We start from the raw sequence: 20,363 nt of genomic DNA, 5'->3' as shown, positions 1-20,363 counted from the left end.
TGACAGTAATAGGTGGTGACAGGTACTCTTTATGGAGGGATCAGGGGTCTAAAAGACCCTCGATCCTTCCTTTGCACTTCAAAGTATTCAGATCGCCATTTTCGGCGATTCTGAATACTGTATATTTTTTTAAAACCGGCGCCATTGGCAGTCAAGTAAACAGGAAGTGACGTTGTGACGTTGCTTCCATGTTTACAATCAGGAGACTGGCACAAAGCCGTTTCCGGCTTCGTGCCAGTCTGTCCCTAGCCGCCGGAAGTGGCGGATTGTCGATCGGGTCTCCCGGTGGGACGGGAGCCCCATTTAGATCAGCGGGAGGAGGGACATCCCCTCCCGCTCCCCCGGGGCTTTTAGCCGCATCGGTTGTTATCCCTGGAAAGCCGATCGCCCGCTCTACAAAACGGTACCGGGATGATGCCTGCAGCTGCGGGCATTAACCCAGTATAACCCCCGAAAGCCGAGGCCGCACATCTGCGTACGCTCAGCGGGAAGGGGTTAAAAATGGTTAAAAATCTCTAAAATCAGAATTTTTTTTTTTTAGATTTTACAATTTAACCACTTCAGCCCCGGAAGATTTGGCTGCTCAATGACCAGGCCATTTTTTTGCAATTCTGCACTGCGTCGCTTTAACTGACAATTGCGCGGTCGTTCGACCCTGTACCCAAACAAAATTTACATCCTTTTTTTCCTACAAATAGAGCTTTCTTTTGGTGGTTTTTATTTTTTGTGCTATAAACAAAGAAAGAGCAACAATTTTGAAAAAAAAGCTATATTTTTTACTTTTTGCTATAATAAATATCCCCCAAAAATATATATAAAAAATATTTTTTTTAAATTACATATTTTTGGTAAAAAAAATTGCAATGAGTATATATTGATTGGTTTGCGCAAAAGTTATAGCGTCTACAAAATAGGGGATAGTTTTATGGTATTTTTATTATTAATCTTTTTTTTATTAGTAATGGCGGCGATCTGCGATTTTTATCGGGACTGCGACATTATGGCGGACACATTGGACACTTTTGATACTATTTTGGGACCATTGTCATTTATACAGCTATCAGTTCTATAAAAATGCATTGATTACTGTGTAAATGACACTGGCAGGGAAGGAGTTAAACACTAGGGGGTGATCAAGGGGTTAAGTGTGTCCTAGGGAGTGATTCTAACTGTAGGGGGGACGGGCTACCACTGACATGACAGCGATCACTGCTCCCGATGACAGGGAGCAGTGATTTCTGTCATATCACAAGGCAGAACGGGGAAATGCCTTGTTTACATAGGCACTTCCCCGTTCTGCGGCTCCATGACACGATTGCCCGGATACCGGCGGACATTGAGTCCGCAGGTCCAGCAGGCACGGTCATGCTGTACGCGGCTTGCGCTCGCTAGCCCCGCCAATTAAAGGGGACGTACAGGTACGCTGCCATTGTGCCAACGTATATTGGCGTGCGGCAGTCGGCAACTTTTATTTCATTTTAAAATGTTAAAAGCTAAGATCTCATCTTTATTGACTGAGTATGTGCAGACATACAAGGAACGTGTCTTCAAAGTTTACAGAATATAGAATTAAAGGCAAAACTTTTTTTTTTTTTTTTTTTTTGATAGAGTAAAAAAGAGTTGTAACCCCTGTCACGTTTTTGGGTTTTTTTGCCATGTGTGTCCCCATTGGGGAGATTTCCCTTCACTTCCTGTCCCATAACCACAACAGGAAGTGAGAGGAGATCCCTTCAAAGTGAGGGAATTCCTGGTCGTCACCAGAACTAGTGTCCCCCTTGGAAGATTTCCCCTCTATTCTTGTTCCAATGACAACCCAAAATTTGGGATTCTCTTTCACTTTCACTCCCGGTGATAAGGGTCACCAGGACAAATAGAGATTGAGAAACTCCCTAACGGGGAGCATGCAGAATGCAAAAAAAACCAAAAAAACTGACAGGTGTTCTAATCCCTCTCCACTCTATCCAAAACTAAAAAAAAAAAAAAACAACAAACCTATGTTGCGTTTATGGTGACATTCATTTTTAATGTTCCCCATCCCAAACGGCATACCTAACAACTTTTTGAGATGGGAATGAGGGACACCTACTGGCAAAAACATGTAGGCATAGGACACGCCCCCTGCCACACCCCCTTAAAGGAGAATTAATCTAAAAAAAACGATTAGTTAAACCCACAAGGGCTTTTTTTTTACTACTGCAGCAATTTAGAAATTAGATGAAAGGTTTATCAGTGGGAAACACTTTTTGATAGATAAAAAGTGCATTTTATATACAATTATATGGATCAGACCACAATGAGGGACAAATGAGGAGGAATCAGGGACAGTCCCTCCAAATCAGGGACAGTTGGGAGCTATGCCAAACGGGGCTAGGAAATGTGTGTTGTGTAACACACAGTAATGTGCAAAAATGCTTCCCAGCCTCTTTACAGCCACTTCCCATCCACAGGCAGTCCAGTGATGGCTGCACACCATTTCTCATGCCTGTAATAGCACCTTGTGGGGTCTCCATTGGACAGGGTGACAATGCTGGAGCACAATTGTCACCCCAGGGCCGTGACAAAGGGTGGGCAGGAGGGGCGTCTGCCCTGGACACTGTGGTTTACTGTATCGGGAGGGGTGGAGTACTGCAAGGAGATTGATGGGGGAAGGTGATTTGTGGTGGTGGGGGGTTGGGGGGCAGCAGGGGGTAAGAATTGCTAGGAGTGGTGATTTAGGGGGATTTGTGTTGGGAGGGGGGATGGGGGAAGAGGATTTTTGCCAGGAGAGGGGATTTTCGGGGGTTTGTGCTAGATGAGGTGATATGGTGAAGGGGGAGGAGAATTGATTGTGGTGGGGGGGAATTTATGTTTTGGGGGGGGGGGGGGTTTGTGCTAGGAGGGGGGATTTGGAGTGGGGGGAGAGGATGTGTACTTGGAGGGGAAATTTGAGTGGTACCATCTGGTAAGCGCATATATTTGATGGTGGAGGATCACTGTGTAGGGTGTGTTTGCTTTCCATTATCTCACTCGATCTTCACGGAGAATTATCCGGGGACATCTCCTACTTCTTCACCAGACTCTTGATTTCTCCTATATCTATGGACTCTGCTACCATTTGTGCACTAATGATTTGATGTGTAATTTATATTTGCTGCATATATTGATTTGTTGTGCACTTTTTATTCACTGTATAGCGCAGTTTTTTTCTTGTTTTTCTTATTAGTTGTGAATATTTCACAGTTGAACTGCTGCTTCCTTTGGGGGGGGGTTTCTTATGAGAGCGCAGGGATTTCTTTTCTGTTTTTTGATAAGGGAATTTAAACTGAGATAGTTGGCAAGTATGAGGCAGCTGCTAAGGACCCCACAACAATGATGGGGCCCAGGGCAGCTGCCCCCTTTGCCCTGCCTTAAAGATGGCCCTGCATCTTCCCTTTGAGACAGAGAAAGGACTGAGGACACAGATTCCCCAGTCCCTTTCTCAGCACTAAAGATGAATGAACAGGAGACAGAGGCTCCTGTTCCTTCATAAACTGAGCAGAGTAAACACAGTTTACTCTGCTCAGTTATGACAGGACACAGGAGCGATCTCGCTCACTGTGTCCAATTCCTGACAGATTCCCCCCCCCCCCGTAGCCGGCGGGAGAGGAGAGGAGGGGAGCCAGCTGCAGGGGGCGAGGGAGGGCGGAGGAGGAGGACAGGAGGGGCGGAAGAGAACCCGGGGGGCCGGAGGAGAATGGGGGGGCCGAGAAGGACATGGAGGGGGCTGGAGGAGAAGGGGGGGAGAATGACACGGAGGGGGGCCAGGGGAGGAGCACACAGAACAGCTAGGAATGATCGGGGTGGCAGGAGGGACAGCTGTGAACACCGATCTCCCTGTATAGCTTTTTAGCTGACAGCTGTGGGAGGGAGAGAAGGAGAAGCGGCTGTCAGCAAAAAAGCTATACAGGGAGATTGGTGTTCATAGCTGTCCCTCCCGCCGCATCGATCATTCTCGGGAGATTACAAGGTGCCTACGGGTGTATGGGAGCCGCAGCAGAAATGCAGGAGACTCCCGCACCTTGCAGGAGACTTGGGATGTCTGCGTAGTGTATATACGCTGCCGCTGTTCTGTGAAAACAGGTAACTTGTCAAAATCTCCAATTAAAGCTGCTGGAGAGTCACCGAAAGTGACGCGGTTGGAGATTTTGCCAAGTTGGCTGTGTTGGCAGAACACTGGGCTCTAAGGATGGGCTTAGGCGTGTTTGCATAACCACCTACCCGTGTCCGCAAGGAAGCTGCCACTGCGCAGCACTAATCACAGGTAGTGAGACATTTCCCGATCTGCTTGTGATTAGAGGGGCTCAGTGTCAGCTTCCTTGCGGGCGCAGACACGGGCACGTGGAAATGCGAACAACGCCTGAGCCCATCCTTACTGGGCTCCAAGGTGCTTAGGAACTATCATACCTCCCAACATTTTGGGATGGGAATGAGGGACACCTACTAGCAAACGTATGTAGGCGTAGGACACGCCCCCTGCCACACCCCCTTAAAGGAGAATTAACCAAAACAAAAGGTTAATTAATCCACAAGAGCTTTTTTTTTACCACTACTATTCCTTTATATTGGCTTTTAAAATGTACAAATGCAGCAATTTAGAAATTGAATGAAAGGTTTAGCACTGGGAAATACTTTTTGAAAGATAAAAAGTGCATTTTATATACAACTGTATAGATCAGACCAAAATGAGGGACAAATGAGGAGGAAAGAGGGACAGAGGGACATCAAATCAGGGACAGTCCCTCGAAATCAGGGACAGTTGGGAGCTATGGAACTATTCCCCCTGGAACGTTTTGTACAGTCTTAAGGCCCATACACACGATAGGACTTTGTGACAACAAACATGCAAATTAGCTGTTTTAAGGCAACATTAGACCGCGTGTACGCTCCATCGGACAAACTTTTTCGGTTTTCATCGGACAAATGTTGGCTGTGCAAACAGACAAACTTTCCGGCAACAAAAGTCCTATGGTGTAAAATCCTATCGTGTGTATACAAGTCCATAGGACTTTAGTCCAAAGTACAAACAGGCATGCTCAGAACCAATGCAAAAGATCAGGCAACAATACAGAAGTTGACCAAAGGGTGGCGATAAAGAGCTGAAAAACCACGTGATTTGGTGAAAGTTGGCTGAAAAAGTCCTGCCGTCTGTATGCTTAATTAGTTTACGGCCAACGCCCTTTGTACAAAAATCCACGGGAAAGTTTGTACAAAGTCTGATCGTGTGTATGAGGCTTTAGACTGGCCATACACCTATAGATTATCTGTAGATTTTCTATGGTCATATGGAAAAAGTGGAACAGATTCCTCCATCTACGCTGAACTGTGTGGATGGAAGAATCTCCCACTGGCCCAAGCTTACACATCTTGCTAGTCGGCCCCGCTGGCTCTCACAATACCTGAACATTCTGATTGGGTGCAGGCATTGTTTAGGTTGAGAGCCAGCGGGGCTGACTAGCAAGATACTGAAGCTTGGCCCAGTGGGAGATTCCTCCATCCACACAGTTTAGTATACATGGAGAAATCTGTTGCACTTTTTCCATCTAACCATAGAAAATCTGCAGACCATCTATAGGTGTATGGCCAGCTTTAGTTTCCTGTTTGGGTGGGGACTGATTTACTGCTTGACCACTGTGGAATCTGCTTAGGAATTATTCTTCCCCAGAACATTTTGTATTACTTTGTCTCCTGTTTGGGTATGGACTGATTTATTTTATTTTATTTATTTCAGGTACTTATATAGCACCGTCAATTTACTCAGCGCTTTACATATACAGTGTACATTCACATCAGTCCCTACTAAGGATGAGCTCCGGCGTGTTCGCATGGCGCACGTGCCGAGCCCGCCAGGAAGTCGGCACGGCGCAGCGCTAATCACAGGCAGGGAGACATTTCCCGATCTCTGCAGCCGCACATCGGGAAATGTCTCACTGCTTGTGATTAGCGCTGCCCCGTGCCGACTTCCTGGCGGGCTCGGCACGTGCGCCATGCGAACACGCCGGAGCTCATCCCTAGTCCCTACCCTCAAGGAGCTTACAATCTAAGGTCCCTAACTCACATTCATATATACTAGGGACAATTTAGACAGAAGCCAATTAACCTCCCAACATGTCTTTGGAGTGTGGGAGGAAACCGGAGTACCCGGAGGAAACCCACGCAGGCACAGGGAGAACAAGCAAACTCCAGGCAGGTAGTGTTGTGGTTGGTATTTGAACCAGCAACCCTTATTACTGCTAGGCGAGAGTGCTGTCCACTACCCACTACACCACTTTATTGCCGGACCAATGCAGAATCTGCTTAGGAACTATTCTTCCCCAGAACGTTTTGTATTACTTTGTCTCCTGTTTGGGCAGGGACTGATTTATTGCTGGACCAATGTGGAATCTGCTTAGGAACTATTCTTTCCCAGAATGTTTTGTGTAGTCTTTGTTTCCTGTTTGGGTAGGGACTGATTTACTGCTTGACCACTGTGGAATCTGCTTAGGAACTATTCTTCCCCAGAACGTTTTGTTTGTACTTTGTCTCCTGTTTGGGTAGAGACTGATTCATTGCCGGACCAACGTGGAATCTGCTTAGGAACTATTCTTCCCCAGAACGTTTTGTGTAGTCTTTGTTTCCTGTTTGGGTAGGGACTGATATACTGCCGGACCAATGTGAAATCTGCTGAAAAAATATTATTCCCCGGAACGTTATGTGCAATTTTGGTTTCCTGTTTGGGTAGGGACTGATTTACTGCCGGACCCATGTGGAAGCAGAGAAGAAGAAGAGCTGATAGCTGGTGAGTGTGGTGTCACCCCTCACAGGGACTGGGGGGAGGCTTGCTTGCTGTGCACCTGCAAAGCGCACCCCTAACCTTCCATTATAACCAAATGACATCAGTCTCAGAAGGTGGAAGAGGGAGTAAAGAGAACCTGTCACCATTGAGCTTTCTGAGTATAGCAGGTTGGAATTTTGGTGCACCAAGATTTTTATTTTTTTGGGAAGGGGGGAGGGTTAGCAGGTTGTACTGATCTCTTAAAGTGGACCTTCGCCCATTACTCAGGAGCTGCTATTTGCCATGTATTTGGGGCTGGACTGAGACTCTGCAAGGTCCTACATACCAGAAATGGCAGCATTTGTGCGCAGCTGTGAAAATTCCCCCCCCCCCCCACACATGCGCACATTTGCTGCAGATCTCTGGCAGGTCCTCAATACCTGGAAGAGACTTGCTGCACATCTGTGTGTGTGTGTGTGTGTGTGTGTGTGTGTGTGTGTGTGTGTGTGGTGGGGGGGATTTAAAGTAGAACTATAGGCAAAACTTTTTTTTTCTATTTTGTATAGAGTAGGGGAGGGTTATAACCCCTGTCATGTTCCAACCCCCCTCAATGCCCCCATTAGGGAGATTTTTTTTTTTTTTTTAAATCATTGATTTATATCCACCCTGATTCAAAGCACCTAGTGTGGTTTCTGTCTGCTTCTGACACCAGACAATCCCAGGAGACGGCCCCGTCCCTCTCCAGCACAGAGCAGGTGCATGACCGCCTCAGCTGTTTCCGTATAAGAATGTGTAGAGTGGGTGTGTCTATTTCCTCCACTCAGGGCTCAGATTACACTCAGCTCTATGCTGCACAATGTGTATGATCCAAGTAGAACTTGCAGTGCCGCTCTAAGCTGAGACAATGATCTCCCCGCCGGTTGCAGTGAAGGAAGCAAGGTGTCTGCGTACCACTCAGGGGGTGCAGGAACATTAGCCGAGAAAGGACCCAGTGCATGAATATGTGGATAAACGTGGCCTCAGCCAGTGCTGCTCCAGCCACACCCTCTGACATTTTTCACCCCGCACATCGGGGCTTGATCACATCTTCACGCACTGGGTTGGTGAGCAGTGTTCCTTCCTTTCTCTGCAGTGTGTGTGATGTCGGATCCCCGCCCCCTTCCTTGTGGAGCTGAGAAATGCTGTGCAAATTCTGGACTTTGAACAGACGTGGAGTAGAGAAGGCTGCAGATAAACAGGTAAAAATTATGTAGGGAGATTTGTTTCATCTCGGTGGATCACCTGAGGCCAGTCACTTCACTGGGTATATGGGAGGGTTTACAACTAGACATGTGCAATTTGTTTAGTTCGAAATTCTTTTTTTAACGAATTTTGACAAATTCGTTAATTCCAAAGTTTCTGAATTTCGGAATTTTCTGAATTTCGGAATTTTCTGAATTTCGGAACATCTAAATTTCGGAACATCTAAATTTCGGACATTCTAAATTTCGGACATTCTAAATTTCGGAAAATTCGAATTCGGAAATTTGAAAATCTAAAAATAAGAATGAAAATTCAAAAATAAGAAAACTTGAAAATCTGAAATAACTAACTAATAATAACTATTATATTTTAGGTATTGGAATTTCCTTTCAAATTTGGCTGTTATGAATGTAACGAGTACGAATTTTTCCGAAGTTACGAATTATCTGCAATAATGAATGCCGTATCTAAAAGGATGGAACGTAACGATCTAATAATAATAAATAACAATAATAAAACCTTTTTATTATTATTATTATTTATTGTTCCATTCCATTTGTTTAGATGCGGCCTTCGTTATTTCGGAAAATTCGTAACTTCAGATAAATTTGTATTTGTTACGTTCACTAACAGTCAAGTTTGAAAGGAAATTCCAATACCTATAATATAATAGTTAGTTATTATTTCGATTTTTACTGATTTTATTTTTTTTTTTCAGATTTTTGAATTTCCAAATTTTTGAATTCGGAAAATTCAGAAATTTGAAATTCGGAAATGTGAAAATTTGAAATTCAGAAATTTGAAAATACGGAAATGCGAATTTTCACATTTCCAAATTTTCACATTTCCGAAATTCCGTATTTACGAATTTTCGAATTTCCGAAAAAAGCAAAAAAACGAATGAAACGAAAATGAACACATTTTTTGTCACTGCACATGTCTATTTACAACCACTTTAAAGTAATGGGTAACAGGTTCTCTTTAAGTGATTTTTTATTTATTTTTTTATTTTAGTGCAGTTGCGTTGTTCTCTGGATAACATTGGTCAGTCTTTGATTTTACATGTTGCTTGATGTTTCTCCAATAGAACTGAATCATGGCGGAGTCTGGGCACAGCCAACCCAGTATGTACGTTCCCGGGCGCAGCAGGAGGCGCCGTTGGATGGACCAGGGTCCTTCTGGCAACCTGAACCTGTCCGAACCTCCGCGTGAAAGGGACCCCATGCTACGCGACCGCGATCAGGACAAATGGGTAAGCACAGCGGGTTATGCTTCTGTTAAAGCCTTTATGGCATCCCAGATAAAGCGCCAAATAAATAAAAATATAAGTAAAGCACAGCAGCACATAACAACCAATCAGATTTCCATCAGGTTAGATAAGACAGAACCGTGAAAGCTGATTGGTGGACATAAGCTTCATTGCTCTTTACTATCGATACATTCAGGTTTGTTCCTACACAACATTTATCTCTACATCCTAGAAGCCTATAAATCTGACCTCCGGCTTTTCCTTTAGTCTTGCACAGGTGTACCGGCTCCTCTCCTGGACTGATATTGCTTACTCTGATTTAACCGCACACTGTGAGCTTCTTATAGTGTGCATTGGAGGCTTCAACAGGTCTTTTCCTCCCCAGCCTGACTGTCCCTGGCCAATCCTTTCATTCTTTGGATTTCAGTTTTCTCAATTATGGAAGCTCAGAAACACATGTGGGCATTTCCTATGGCGGTCTGCATGCAAATATAGCCCACTCCTCCAGATGGGGGCATCCACTTATCAAGGCATTTTGATATTCGCATAACTCCTCCCAAGAGCCAGCCCACTGCTTGTATCTGGGCTGAGGGATCTTGAGAGGAGTACTGAGGCCAGGGTTATGTGATATTTTCAGGAAACTTTGTACAGCACTCTGCCTCCTTCCACCACCAGCCATGATCTGCCTGAATTTCACAGAGAAGTACAGAGACCCAGTGATGATGTCACTGGGTCTAAAATTAGGGTGTGTAATGAAAACGGAAAGGTGTTATTAAACATTTAATTGCCTTGTTGATGAAGAGTGGGAAAGCAGGGAAGGCAAAATATATACAGAATAAATGTCAGATTTAACCACTTCAGCTCTGGAAGGTTTACCCCCCCCCCCCCCTTCATGACCAGGCTATTTTTTGCGATACGGCACTGTTATTTTAACTGACAATTGCGCAGTCGTGCGACGCTGTACTCAAATAAAATTTGTGACCTTTTTTTCCCACAAATAGAGCTTTCTTTTGGTTGTATTTGATCACCTCTGCGTTTTTTATTTTTTGCGCTATAAACACAAAAAGAGCAACAATTTGAAAAAAAAACAATATTTATTTTTTACTTTCTGCTATAAAACATTCCCAATAAAAAAAGTTTAAAAATCACATTTCTTCATTAGTTTAGGCCAATGTGGATTCTGCTACATGTTTTTGGTAAAAAATTAAAATCCCAATAAGCGTATATTGATTGGTTTTTCGCAAAAGTTATAGCGTCTACAAACTATGGGATATTTTTTATTTTTACTTGTAATGGCAGCGATCAGCGACTTATAGCGGGACTGCGATATTGCAGCAGACAAATCGGATACCTAACTGACGCTTTTTGGGGACCAGTGACACTAATACAGTGATCAGATATGCACTGACACTGTACTAATGACACCGGCATGGAAGGGGTCAACACCAGGGGCGCTCAAAGGGTTAATTGTGTTTTCTAGGAGTGATTGTTAACTGGGGGAGGTGCTTTGACTGGGTGAATGCAAAGATCAGTGTTCCTGCTTAGCAGAAACACAAGATCAACACATTCCCCTCTCACAGAACGGCCGTCTGCCTTGTTTACATAAGCAGTAGGGCTGCGACTAATGATTATTTTCCTAATTGATTAGTTGGCCGATTATTGTTTCGATTAATCGATTAGTCAGTTAATAACCTTAAAAAAAATCTGGTGTATAATTTAGTTAATATGTAAAGTTTAAAAAAAAAAGGCAATTTATTATTAAATATCTCTATACAGTGGTAAATATAAATAACCAACTATATGGTTAGGAAGAAAAATATCGAATCCACTCTGAGAATAACAGAAGAGATATACTGTATATACTATTAGAGGAGATATACTGTATATACTATTAGAGGACATATACTATTAGAGGAAATGTACTATTAGAGGAGATGTACTGTATATACTATTAGAGGAGATGTACTGTATATACTATTAAGGATATATACTATTAGAGGAAATATACTATTAGAGGAGATGTACTGTATATACTATTAAGGATATATACTATTAGAGGAAATATACTATTAGAGGAGATGTACTGTATATACTATTAGAGGAGATGTACTGTATATACTATTAGAGGAGATGTACTGTATATACTATTAAGGATATATACTATTAGAGGAAATATACTATTAGAGGAGATGTACTGTATATACTATTAGAGGAGATGTACTGTATATACTATTAGAGGAGATGTACTGTATATACTATTAGAGGAGATGTACTGTATATACTATTAGAGGAGATGTACTGTATATACTATTAGAGGAGATGTACTGTATATACTATTAGAGGAGATGTACTGTATATACTATTAGAGGAGATGTACTGTATATACTATTAGAGGAGATGTACTGTATATACTATTAGAGGAGATGTACTGTATATACTATTAAGGATATATACTATTAGAGGAGATGTACTATTAGAGGAGATGTACTGTATATACTATTAGAGGAGATGTACTGTATATACTATTAGAGGAGATGTACTGTATATACTATTAGAGGAGATGTACTGTATATACTATTAGAGGAGATGTACTGTATATACTATTAGAGGAGATGTACTGTATATACTATTAGAGGAGATGTACTGTATATACTATTAGAGGAGATGTACTGTATATACTATTAGAGGAGATGTACTGTATATACTATTAGAGGAGATGTACTGTATATACTATTAAGGATATATACTATTAGAGGAAATATACTATTAGAGGAGATGTACTGTATATACTATTAGAGGAGATGTACTGTATATACTATTAGAGGAGATGTACTGTATATACTATTAGAGGAGATGTACTGTATATACTATTAGAGGAGATGTACTGTATATACTATTAGAGGAGATGTACTGTATATACTATTAGAGGAGATGTACTGTATATACTATTAGAGGAGATGTACTGTATATACTATTAGAGGAGATGTACTGTATATACTATTAGAGGAGATCTATTGTATATACTATTAGAGGAGGTGTACTGTATATACTATTAGAGGAGAGATAGTGTATATATCCTCTAATAGTATATTAAAGGGTGAATCTGGTAAATATCATCAGACTCCGAGATCAAATTTTTTTATTTAAAAAACAAACAATGTCTTCCTTCAAAAAAAATGTAATTTTAGGAACGTTCGTTTGATTTTCTAATCATTAGTGGGGTCAATTGAAAATAGTAATCTATTAATTTTCATAATTAATTAGTTGTCGATTAATCGATGAGTTGTTTCAGCCCTAATAAGCAGACCGCCATTCAGCCTTTCTCCTGAACGATTGTCAGGTCCCGGCAGACATCGTGTCTGCCTTACACACCGATTGGCTTCCGCTGTGTCCATTCACGTGCGTGCCCCAGACCAGGAAGTGCCAGATCACTTACTGGGTAGGTGGTCCACAACCGGTTAAAGAAGAACTCCAACATCAGGAACTAAAAACATTAGAGAACGTGTAATCCATTTTCAACTGACGTTCTCCCTAAAGGCAGACACCTCGAGATACCTGCCAACTTTCCCTGACATCATAGGTAAGCGCCACCAGCACCATTCATCTGTCCAAATAAGAGAACCTCTAAAGCATTCTGATTGGACATCGGAATGAAATTGGGCAGGGCTCAGCCATGAAGTCAAAGAAAGTCAAGCCCTAAAGAAACTAAATCTGAGAGGAACACAAGAAACCTTTTTAATGTTTAAAGTAGAGTTCAGGTTCCTTGTAAGACCCCTGAGGCCACCATAGTTGTTCCATTAAATCCATCCAATAAAGTTTGTAATGGTTGTTTACTTTTTGTCTTCACTGCCGCTGGACCAGTAGGTTGTGTCTAAGTTCAGGTTTTTTTTTTCATTTTGTTTTTATGTTGGTATATTGGCTATTCTTTATAATACTCAGGATGGAAATGAAGAGAATTCTGGCTACACCATACAGAAGACCCCAATCATCTTGGCCAAACCGGCAGCTGAGCGCGTAAGTTACTTTACGTTCCTTGTGTTGTATTCTATTACTAGACTTCTCTACAGCCAAGTGTAGGCAGTTTCTTTTAATATTACAAAATGCTTTAAAGGATACCTTTTTGTAAAAAAATAAATGCACATCTTTTTGCAGGTAAAAAAATGTGGATTTAATATTTTTTTTAGAAGGAACCTGCAGAGCATTGAATTCGCAATCATATAGTTACATAGTTACATAGTAGGTGAGGTCGAAAAAAGATTTAAGTCCTTCAAGTCCAACCTATGTGTGTGATTATGTGTCAGTATTACATTGTATATCCCTGTATGTTGTGGTCGTTCAGGTGCTTATCTAATAGTTTCTTGAAACTATCGATGCTCCCCGCTGAGACCACCGCCTGTGGAAGGGAATTCCACATCCTTGCCGCTCTTACAGTAAAGAACCCTCTATGTAGTTTAAGGTTAAACCTCTTTTCTTCTAATTTGAATGAGTGGCCACGTGTCTTGTTAAACTACCTTCTGCGAAAAAGTTTTATCCCTATTGTGGGGTCACCAGTACGATATTTATAAATTGAAATCATATCCCCTCTCAAGCGTCTCTTCTCCAGAGAGAATAAGTTCAGTGCTCGCAACCTTTCCTCATAACTAAGATCCTCCAGACCCTTTATTAGCTTTCTTGCCCTTCTTTGTACTCGCCCCATTTCCAGTACATCCTTCCTGAGGACTGGTGCCCAGAACTGGACAGCATACTCCAGGTGCGGCCGGACCAGAGTCTGATCAGTAGATCATGGGTGCAATGTCAGATTTCTGCAGACTCTCAGGATAGCTGTCTTGCCTGTACCTCTGATCGGGGCAGGCGGGTACTGGAGAGCAGGAAGATCTTTAAAATTACAGGATGCTCACCAGCACCTTTTCTAGGTCATGGAGAACTGCAAGGCATTAGCTCCGGTGGCTGACTGTACTTGTAGTCTATTCCTTTACAGGAAATTGTGAATGATTGACATGGCCGTGTGGGCAGAACCCCACAGGCTTTCTATGGGGGGTACTTGTGCAGGCTCGCTCCCAAGCCCCGCTATCTGCATCTGTTAACACAGGCAGCGGCACTCTCAGCCCCACCCCCACTTTCTCGTCACTGGCTTTGATTGACAGCAGCAGGAGTCAATGGCTCCAGCTGCCTCAGCAAAGCCCGAGAGACCAAGAAGTGAAGGGAAAGAAGAGCTGCAGATAGGCAAAGCACTGGATCGAATAAGGGCTCAGGTAAGTGAGGGGGGCTGAGGCATAGGCTTTATTCTTTCTCTATCCTAAACTTAAAAAACAAAAAAAATAACAAAAAACATTTTGGCTATACATAAACTTTTAAGTGGTAGTAAACTGTTACACCACTTGTACCTACAGGTGTGCCTGTAATGAAGCTTACATGTAGATACTGTAAATATCTCCTAAACATGCACAGTTTAGGAGATATTCACATACGCGGGAGTGACATCATTACGCCCCCAGCCACTCATGTAGCCGGAAGCCATGAATCCGGAAGGAAGACCGGGGGGGAAGATGTCAGCCCTCTCAGCTGTGACAGTGTGGCACAGGAGGGCTTCGTACTAAGGTAAGTCTCGCATAATGTGCTAGTATGTGATGCATGCTAGCACATTATGACATTGCCTTGCAGGGAATTCCTTTTTTTTTTTTTTTTTTACTATCGCTTTAAATCTCCAGTGTCTGCAAAGACTGACCTCAGCTATGACTTCATCTGTTGTATTATGTAATGCTTACTATGTTTAAATTTCCATTCTAACGATGGTTTAGCTTAACCGTTCATTTATACCCAAGATTTTTGCTTTTTTTTTTTTTTTTTTTTTGTTTTAGCCCAAACCGTCCCCTGCTCCAGCTCCAATCGCTCTTGAAAAACCGATTGTCCTTATGAAGGCCAGAGAGGACGGTAAACCAACCCCAACAGCAGAGGGCACCACTCTGCCACCATCTGCCTCTACAGCAAAGCTGGAGAAGGAAGGACAGCGCCCCACACAACCCGTGTACCAGATTCAGAACCGAGGCATGGGCGCCGCAGCGAACGCTGGTGGAAATGTTGACCGTACGTCTCGTTAAAAAAAGACCCAGTCACATCATTAAAATCTCTGAACAAAGCATGTACCTATAAAGAAGAAACAGGATATTTCTCCTGCTGCCTGCACCACTGGACACTAGTCAGATGCATACAAATTATCCCCCCAGAGTCTGCTAGGAAATCAACACTTCCAGGAATGTAGATCTCCTGTACCAGCTCTTGCTGGTTTCTACTCCTGACCTCTGCGTACAAAGTAATGACATGGAGGTCAACAGGAGGAGCTAGTGAGTGCTGCAGGAGGTGCTTAAACTCAATGCTCCTGAACGTGTCAGTTTTCCAGCAAACTTTGGGGGATGATTTCTCACCACGAGGGTGAATTGTTTAGAGAAACGGGCAGGAGGAAGGGTAGGCATTCTGTTTTGTCTTTACGTTTGGTAGCTTATTACAAAGCTTTACTTTCTATCACAGGGTCTCTTTAAAATAATAAAAATACCGTATATACTCGAGTATAAGCCGAGTTTTTCAGCACATTTTTTTGTGCTGAAAGTGCCACCTCGGCTTATACTCGAGTCAAGCACTTTTCTGCAGCAGAAAATGACATTTTCCGAACCGTCTTTGGGGCCCCGTATCTCGGGGCTACTTGGTGCTAGGAACCCCAAATTTGGTGTGCAAACCCAGTGGAACTAGCACAACATGTCCAAAGCTGGGGTTCCTAGCATCAAGTGGCCCTGAGATACGGGGCCCCAAAGTCGGTTCGGAAAATGTCATTCTCTTCTGCAGAAAAGTGCTTGACATTTTCCGAACTGACTTTGGGGCCCCGTATCTCTGAGCCACTTGGTTCTAGGAACCCCAGCTTTGGATATGTTGTAGTTTTATTTCCACTGGGTTTGCACACTAAATTTGGGGTTCCTAGTACCAACTGGCCTAGAGATACGGGGCCCCAAAGTCGGTCAACTGTGTCCATCTGCAGCAATGTCATTTCAGGACCCTTTGGGTCCAGAGAACCCAAATTTTGGCTGCAGCTAGAGGGCATCTAGGAACCCTTAACTACCGAGTTTGAAGTTCGGGGGACCTATGGCTGCAAATGGGCACAGTGAGGCTGCAAATGGGCATTGTTGACCCTCTTTTCCACTTACAGTAGCTGCGCATTTCTCACCCTAGGCTTATACTCGAGTCAATACGTTTTCCCAGTTTTTTGTGATCAAATTAGGTGCCTCAGCTTATACTCGTGTATATACGGTAGCAGTTTTGACCAGAAACCTAATGTGCTGGAGGCCTCCTCTTCATCGTGGTACCACAAAATGCCTTGTGGTTCCATAGACTATAATTGATTCCTGTCTCTTACGATAACTTAGAGAGAAATGGGAACGCATGAGATTGACCTGGAGGTCTCCAGTGAATTTGGGCGGGTAATGGTGGAGTTATTCTTTAGGATTTTTTTTTTATTACTTTACAGCTGTGGTTGGCCAGGCTAAACTGATGCCTCCTCAGAAGATGAAACACAGCATCAAGCTGGTGGATGAATACATGAACTGGTGTGACAGTGCCATTGAGGTAAGCGCATGTCTTTTTTATCAGCTCTTTCCCAAATATAAAACTACTAAGGTCTTTAATTCTCTAAAGCAGGGGTCTCCAAACTTTTTACACAAAGCGCCAGTTTACTGTCCTTTATACTTTAGAGGGGTCGGACTGTGACCATTGGGAGTAAAAAAGATCCTGGTGTCAGTGCGAAAAAAATAATGCCTCATTGTTGGTTTCAGTGAGAGTAATTGTGCCTCATGATTGGTGTCAGTGGGAGGAATTGTGCCCCATCGTTCATGTGATTGGGAGGAATTTCGCCCCATCATTGGTGTCGCTGAGAGAAATTGTGCCCCATCGTTGGTGTCGATGAGAGAAATTGTGCCCTGTCGTTGGTGTCACTGGGAGGACTTGTGCCCCATCGTTGGTGTCACTGGGAGGAATTGTGCCTCATGATTGGTGTCAGTGGGAGGAATTGTGCCCCATCATTTGTGTGATTGGGAGGAATTGTGCCCTATCATTGGTGTCGCTGAGAGAAATTGTGCCCCATCGTTGGTGTCACTGAGAGAAATTGTGCCCCATCGTTGGTGTCACTGGGAGGAATTGTGCCCCATCGTTGGTGTCACTGGGAGGAATTGTGCCCCATCGTTGGTGTCACTGGGAGGAATTGTGCCCCATCGTTGGTGTCACTGGGAGGAATTGTGCCCCATCGTTGGTGTCACTGGGAGGAATTGTGCCCCATCGTTGGTGTCACTGGGAGGAATTGTGTCCCTTCATTGGTATCCCTTGGGGGAAATATGCCCCATTGTTGGTATCAGTGGATGAAACGGTGCCCCAAGGGCCGAATAAAAGCAAGCAATGGGCCGTATCTGGCCCCAGGGCCGCAGTTTGGAGATCACTGCAACATTTCTTAACCTTTCTAACTCTGAGGAACCCTTTAACTAGTTCCCATCCAGTTTATAGCACATTGACAGCCGGACAGGACTCTCCTCCTTCCAGGTGGACATCATATGATTTCCTCCCCTAGGGGTGTGCATCGCTGTGAACAGTGGTGAGCCGTGTCCCTCGGACAGAGCACATCACTGATCACGTTGGCTCTTTACCATGTGATCAGCTATGTACAATCTCACAGCTGATCATATGTAAACAAATGCATGTTATTGGCATTTCCTTTCCTCAGCGCTATCGCTGTGTGAGGAAATGAAAGCCGCTTACTGGATTTCCTGTGACAGCTGACATTTACACTGATAATCAGTGCCCTGATGATCAGTGCAGCCCCATCAGTGTAGCATATCGGCACACATCAGTGAAGAAGAAAAATTACTTATTTGCTACATTTTATAACTGTTTTTTTTTTGTTTTTTTTTGAATGTCCGGTCTTTTTTCTTTCTTTCGTTTGTTAAGCAAAAAATAAAAAACTCAGCCGTGATTAAATACCACCAGAACAAAACTCTATCTATTTAAAAAAAAATGATACCAATTTCATCTGGGTACAGTGTTGTATGACCGCGCAATTGTCATTCAAAGTGTGACAGCGTTGAAAGCTGAAAATTGGTCTGGGCAGGAAGGGGGTAAAAGTGCAAGTGGTTAAATAACTTTCCAGTCTCAGGGAACCCCTGCTAAAAATGACTAAAAGTGACTATATCTACAGCTCATGATGCATTAGTGTGATGGTCAATGGGAAGAATGCTCCTTACATATATACAAGGACACACAAGTGACAAGGACACAAATCTGACAAGATCAACTGGAATTTTTTGCACTTGCTGAAAATGTTAGCTGAAAAAAATGCAGCAGTTCAAAATCTAAAATATCAGTTTTGGGAGGGCTCACACTTTTAAACATAAGGAATGTGCAGAAACCTGGAGCAGCCATGGATAAGACTGCACAGCTTTATGAAAACACAACATAGAGAGAAGATGAGATCATTGTTGGTATAACAACTGGGATGTCTTCACCCAGTCTAGGACCATTCATAGTGCTTTCTGCAGTATTATTGACTCTTTTCTTGTCGTTTTTAGTATTTGCTGGACCAGACAGATGTCCTCGTGGTGGGAGTTCTCGGATTTCAGGGTACGGGGAAGTCCACAATGATGTCCCTTCTTTCTGCCAACTCTCCAGATGACGATCAGAGGTAAGAAATGAAGTGACACCGTGAGGTTCTAAGAGCAAGCAAAAAGAGGTAGGTATTGTAGTCACTACTCCAGGAGCCCCATTGCCTCCGACCCTCTACGTCACTACAGGGCTCAACATTGAAGCCAATAGATGGAATCACAGTGCATGGCAGGGATATCAGAAACATCTAACATTCCCAGAAGTGTTGAATGCTGGAACAGAAGAATAGGAGACACGGGCCGCTGAAGTTTTTGTCTTTTGGCAGCACAAGAAGTGATGGGAAATCTTTCCAATAGAAATATATAGTTTCAGTTGAGTGAGGAAGGTTTGACTAAAGTTTTTGTTGCTGTCCCTGCCTTTCTGTTTCAGTGATTTCTGCACTCCATATTTTTTGCAAAGGCATCAGAAGGTCAGTAAGTAAGTGAAAAGCTTCCCAGTGGGGTCATAGACAGAAGCAAACACCTGCCATAAAACTGCAGCTCTATAGTACTCATTAAAGTGGTATTAAACATTCATTATATTGCAGCTTACCGATTCTTAGAGGTGATGGCTGCATTCGTTTTCTTTTTTAGACTTTCCTTCTTCTATATTCATCTGGTAATCCAGCCAGCAAGTCTGTTTTTTTTTTTTTTTCTCCAGCAGAATAAAAAAAAACCTTTATCCCAAAAGGAAAAAAAAATAGTTTGCTGTAACTTATTATAAAGTATTAGCTGGAGTTTGACTTCCATTTGTTAGTGGCTCTGAGTCTGCTAATACATTTAACACTACCCCCCCCCCCCCCCCCCGCCCTCCAGATTGAAAATGCTGCTGTCTGTTGTGCCTCCTGTGCTCATTTCTCCAGCGTGTATCTCACTAATACAGGAGGTGGTAACAGGAGGAGTAACAACTGGGTAGATCACCAGGTGGAAACAGAGGGGGGGGAAAACCAATGAAAATAAAAACTGATGCAGCCACCACATCTAATGATTGGTAAGCTGCAATACATTACATTTTTGGTTTTTGGTTTAATACCGCTTTAAGAAATAAAAAAACATTGTAGTTAGGCTTTAATACACATAACTTACACTAATCTTATTTATTTGGCCTCATTCACATGGGCATACTTAAGAGTACACCTGTGTGAGGGCCGTGTTTTGCCTGCATGGGATGTACAGGTGTTCCATGCATCCTTTATGTGGGCAATCCTGTTTATGTCAGTTGGGACACAGCGGGTGCACAGAGACAGCCGCTGCTCCCAATCAGACATCTGTGTGGGTGCAGGTGCGTGCAAGTCCCTGAATGCAGACAGTGTGCATTCAGGGACACACCCCCACGCCTGCATGGATGTCAGATTGGGATCAGTGTCTATGTCCATGCAGCTGTTGCATCCCAACTGACGTGAATGGGACTACCTGCATGAGGATGTGTGATGTG

General features: G+C 43.2%; 1 protein-coding gene across 2 annotated transcripts in view; it reads left to right on the top strand.

The window, feature by feature from the left end:
- The first annotated feature begins 6,599 nt into the window (after window positions 1-6,599).
- The window catches only part of SMG9 (SMG9 nonsense mediated mRNA decay factor), a 39,389-nt gene continuing 25,625 nt past the window's right edge, over window positions 6,600-20,363 (top strand). The window contains exons 1-7 of one of the 2 annotated variants that reach the window (XM_073601911.1): window positions 6,600-6,793; window positions 7,902-8,007; window positions 9,099-9,263; window positions 13,200-13,274; window positions 15,119-15,344; window positions 16,774-16,871; window positions 18,857-18,969. In XM_073601911.1, the coding sequence (XP_073458012.1) occupies window positions 9,108-9,263; window positions 13,200-13,274; window positions 15,119-15,344; window positions 16,774-16,871; window positions 18,857-18,969 (668 nt within the window). In that variant the 5' untranslated portion in view covers window positions 6,600-6,793; window positions 7,902-8,007; window positions 9,099-9,107. The remainder of the gene's footprint in view (window positions 6,794-7,901; window positions 8,008-9,098; window positions 9,264-13,199; window positions 13,275-15,118; window positions 15,345-16,773; window positions 16,872-18,856; window positions 18,970-20,363) is intronic. The other variant, XM_073601910.1, reaches the window with a different exon arrangement.

Source organism: Aquarana catesbeiana, linkage group LG10 (assembly GCF_042186555.1).
Source record: "Aquarana catesbeiana isolate 2022-GZ linkage group LG10, ASM4218655v1, whole genome shotgun sequence".
Classification (NCBI taxonomy): Eukaryota; Metazoa; Chordata; class Amphibia; order Anura; family Ranidae; genus Aquarana; species Aquarana catesbeiana.
Note: the sequence above shows the minus strand (reverse complement) of the source record. Positions and strands in the feature narration are given on the sequence as shown.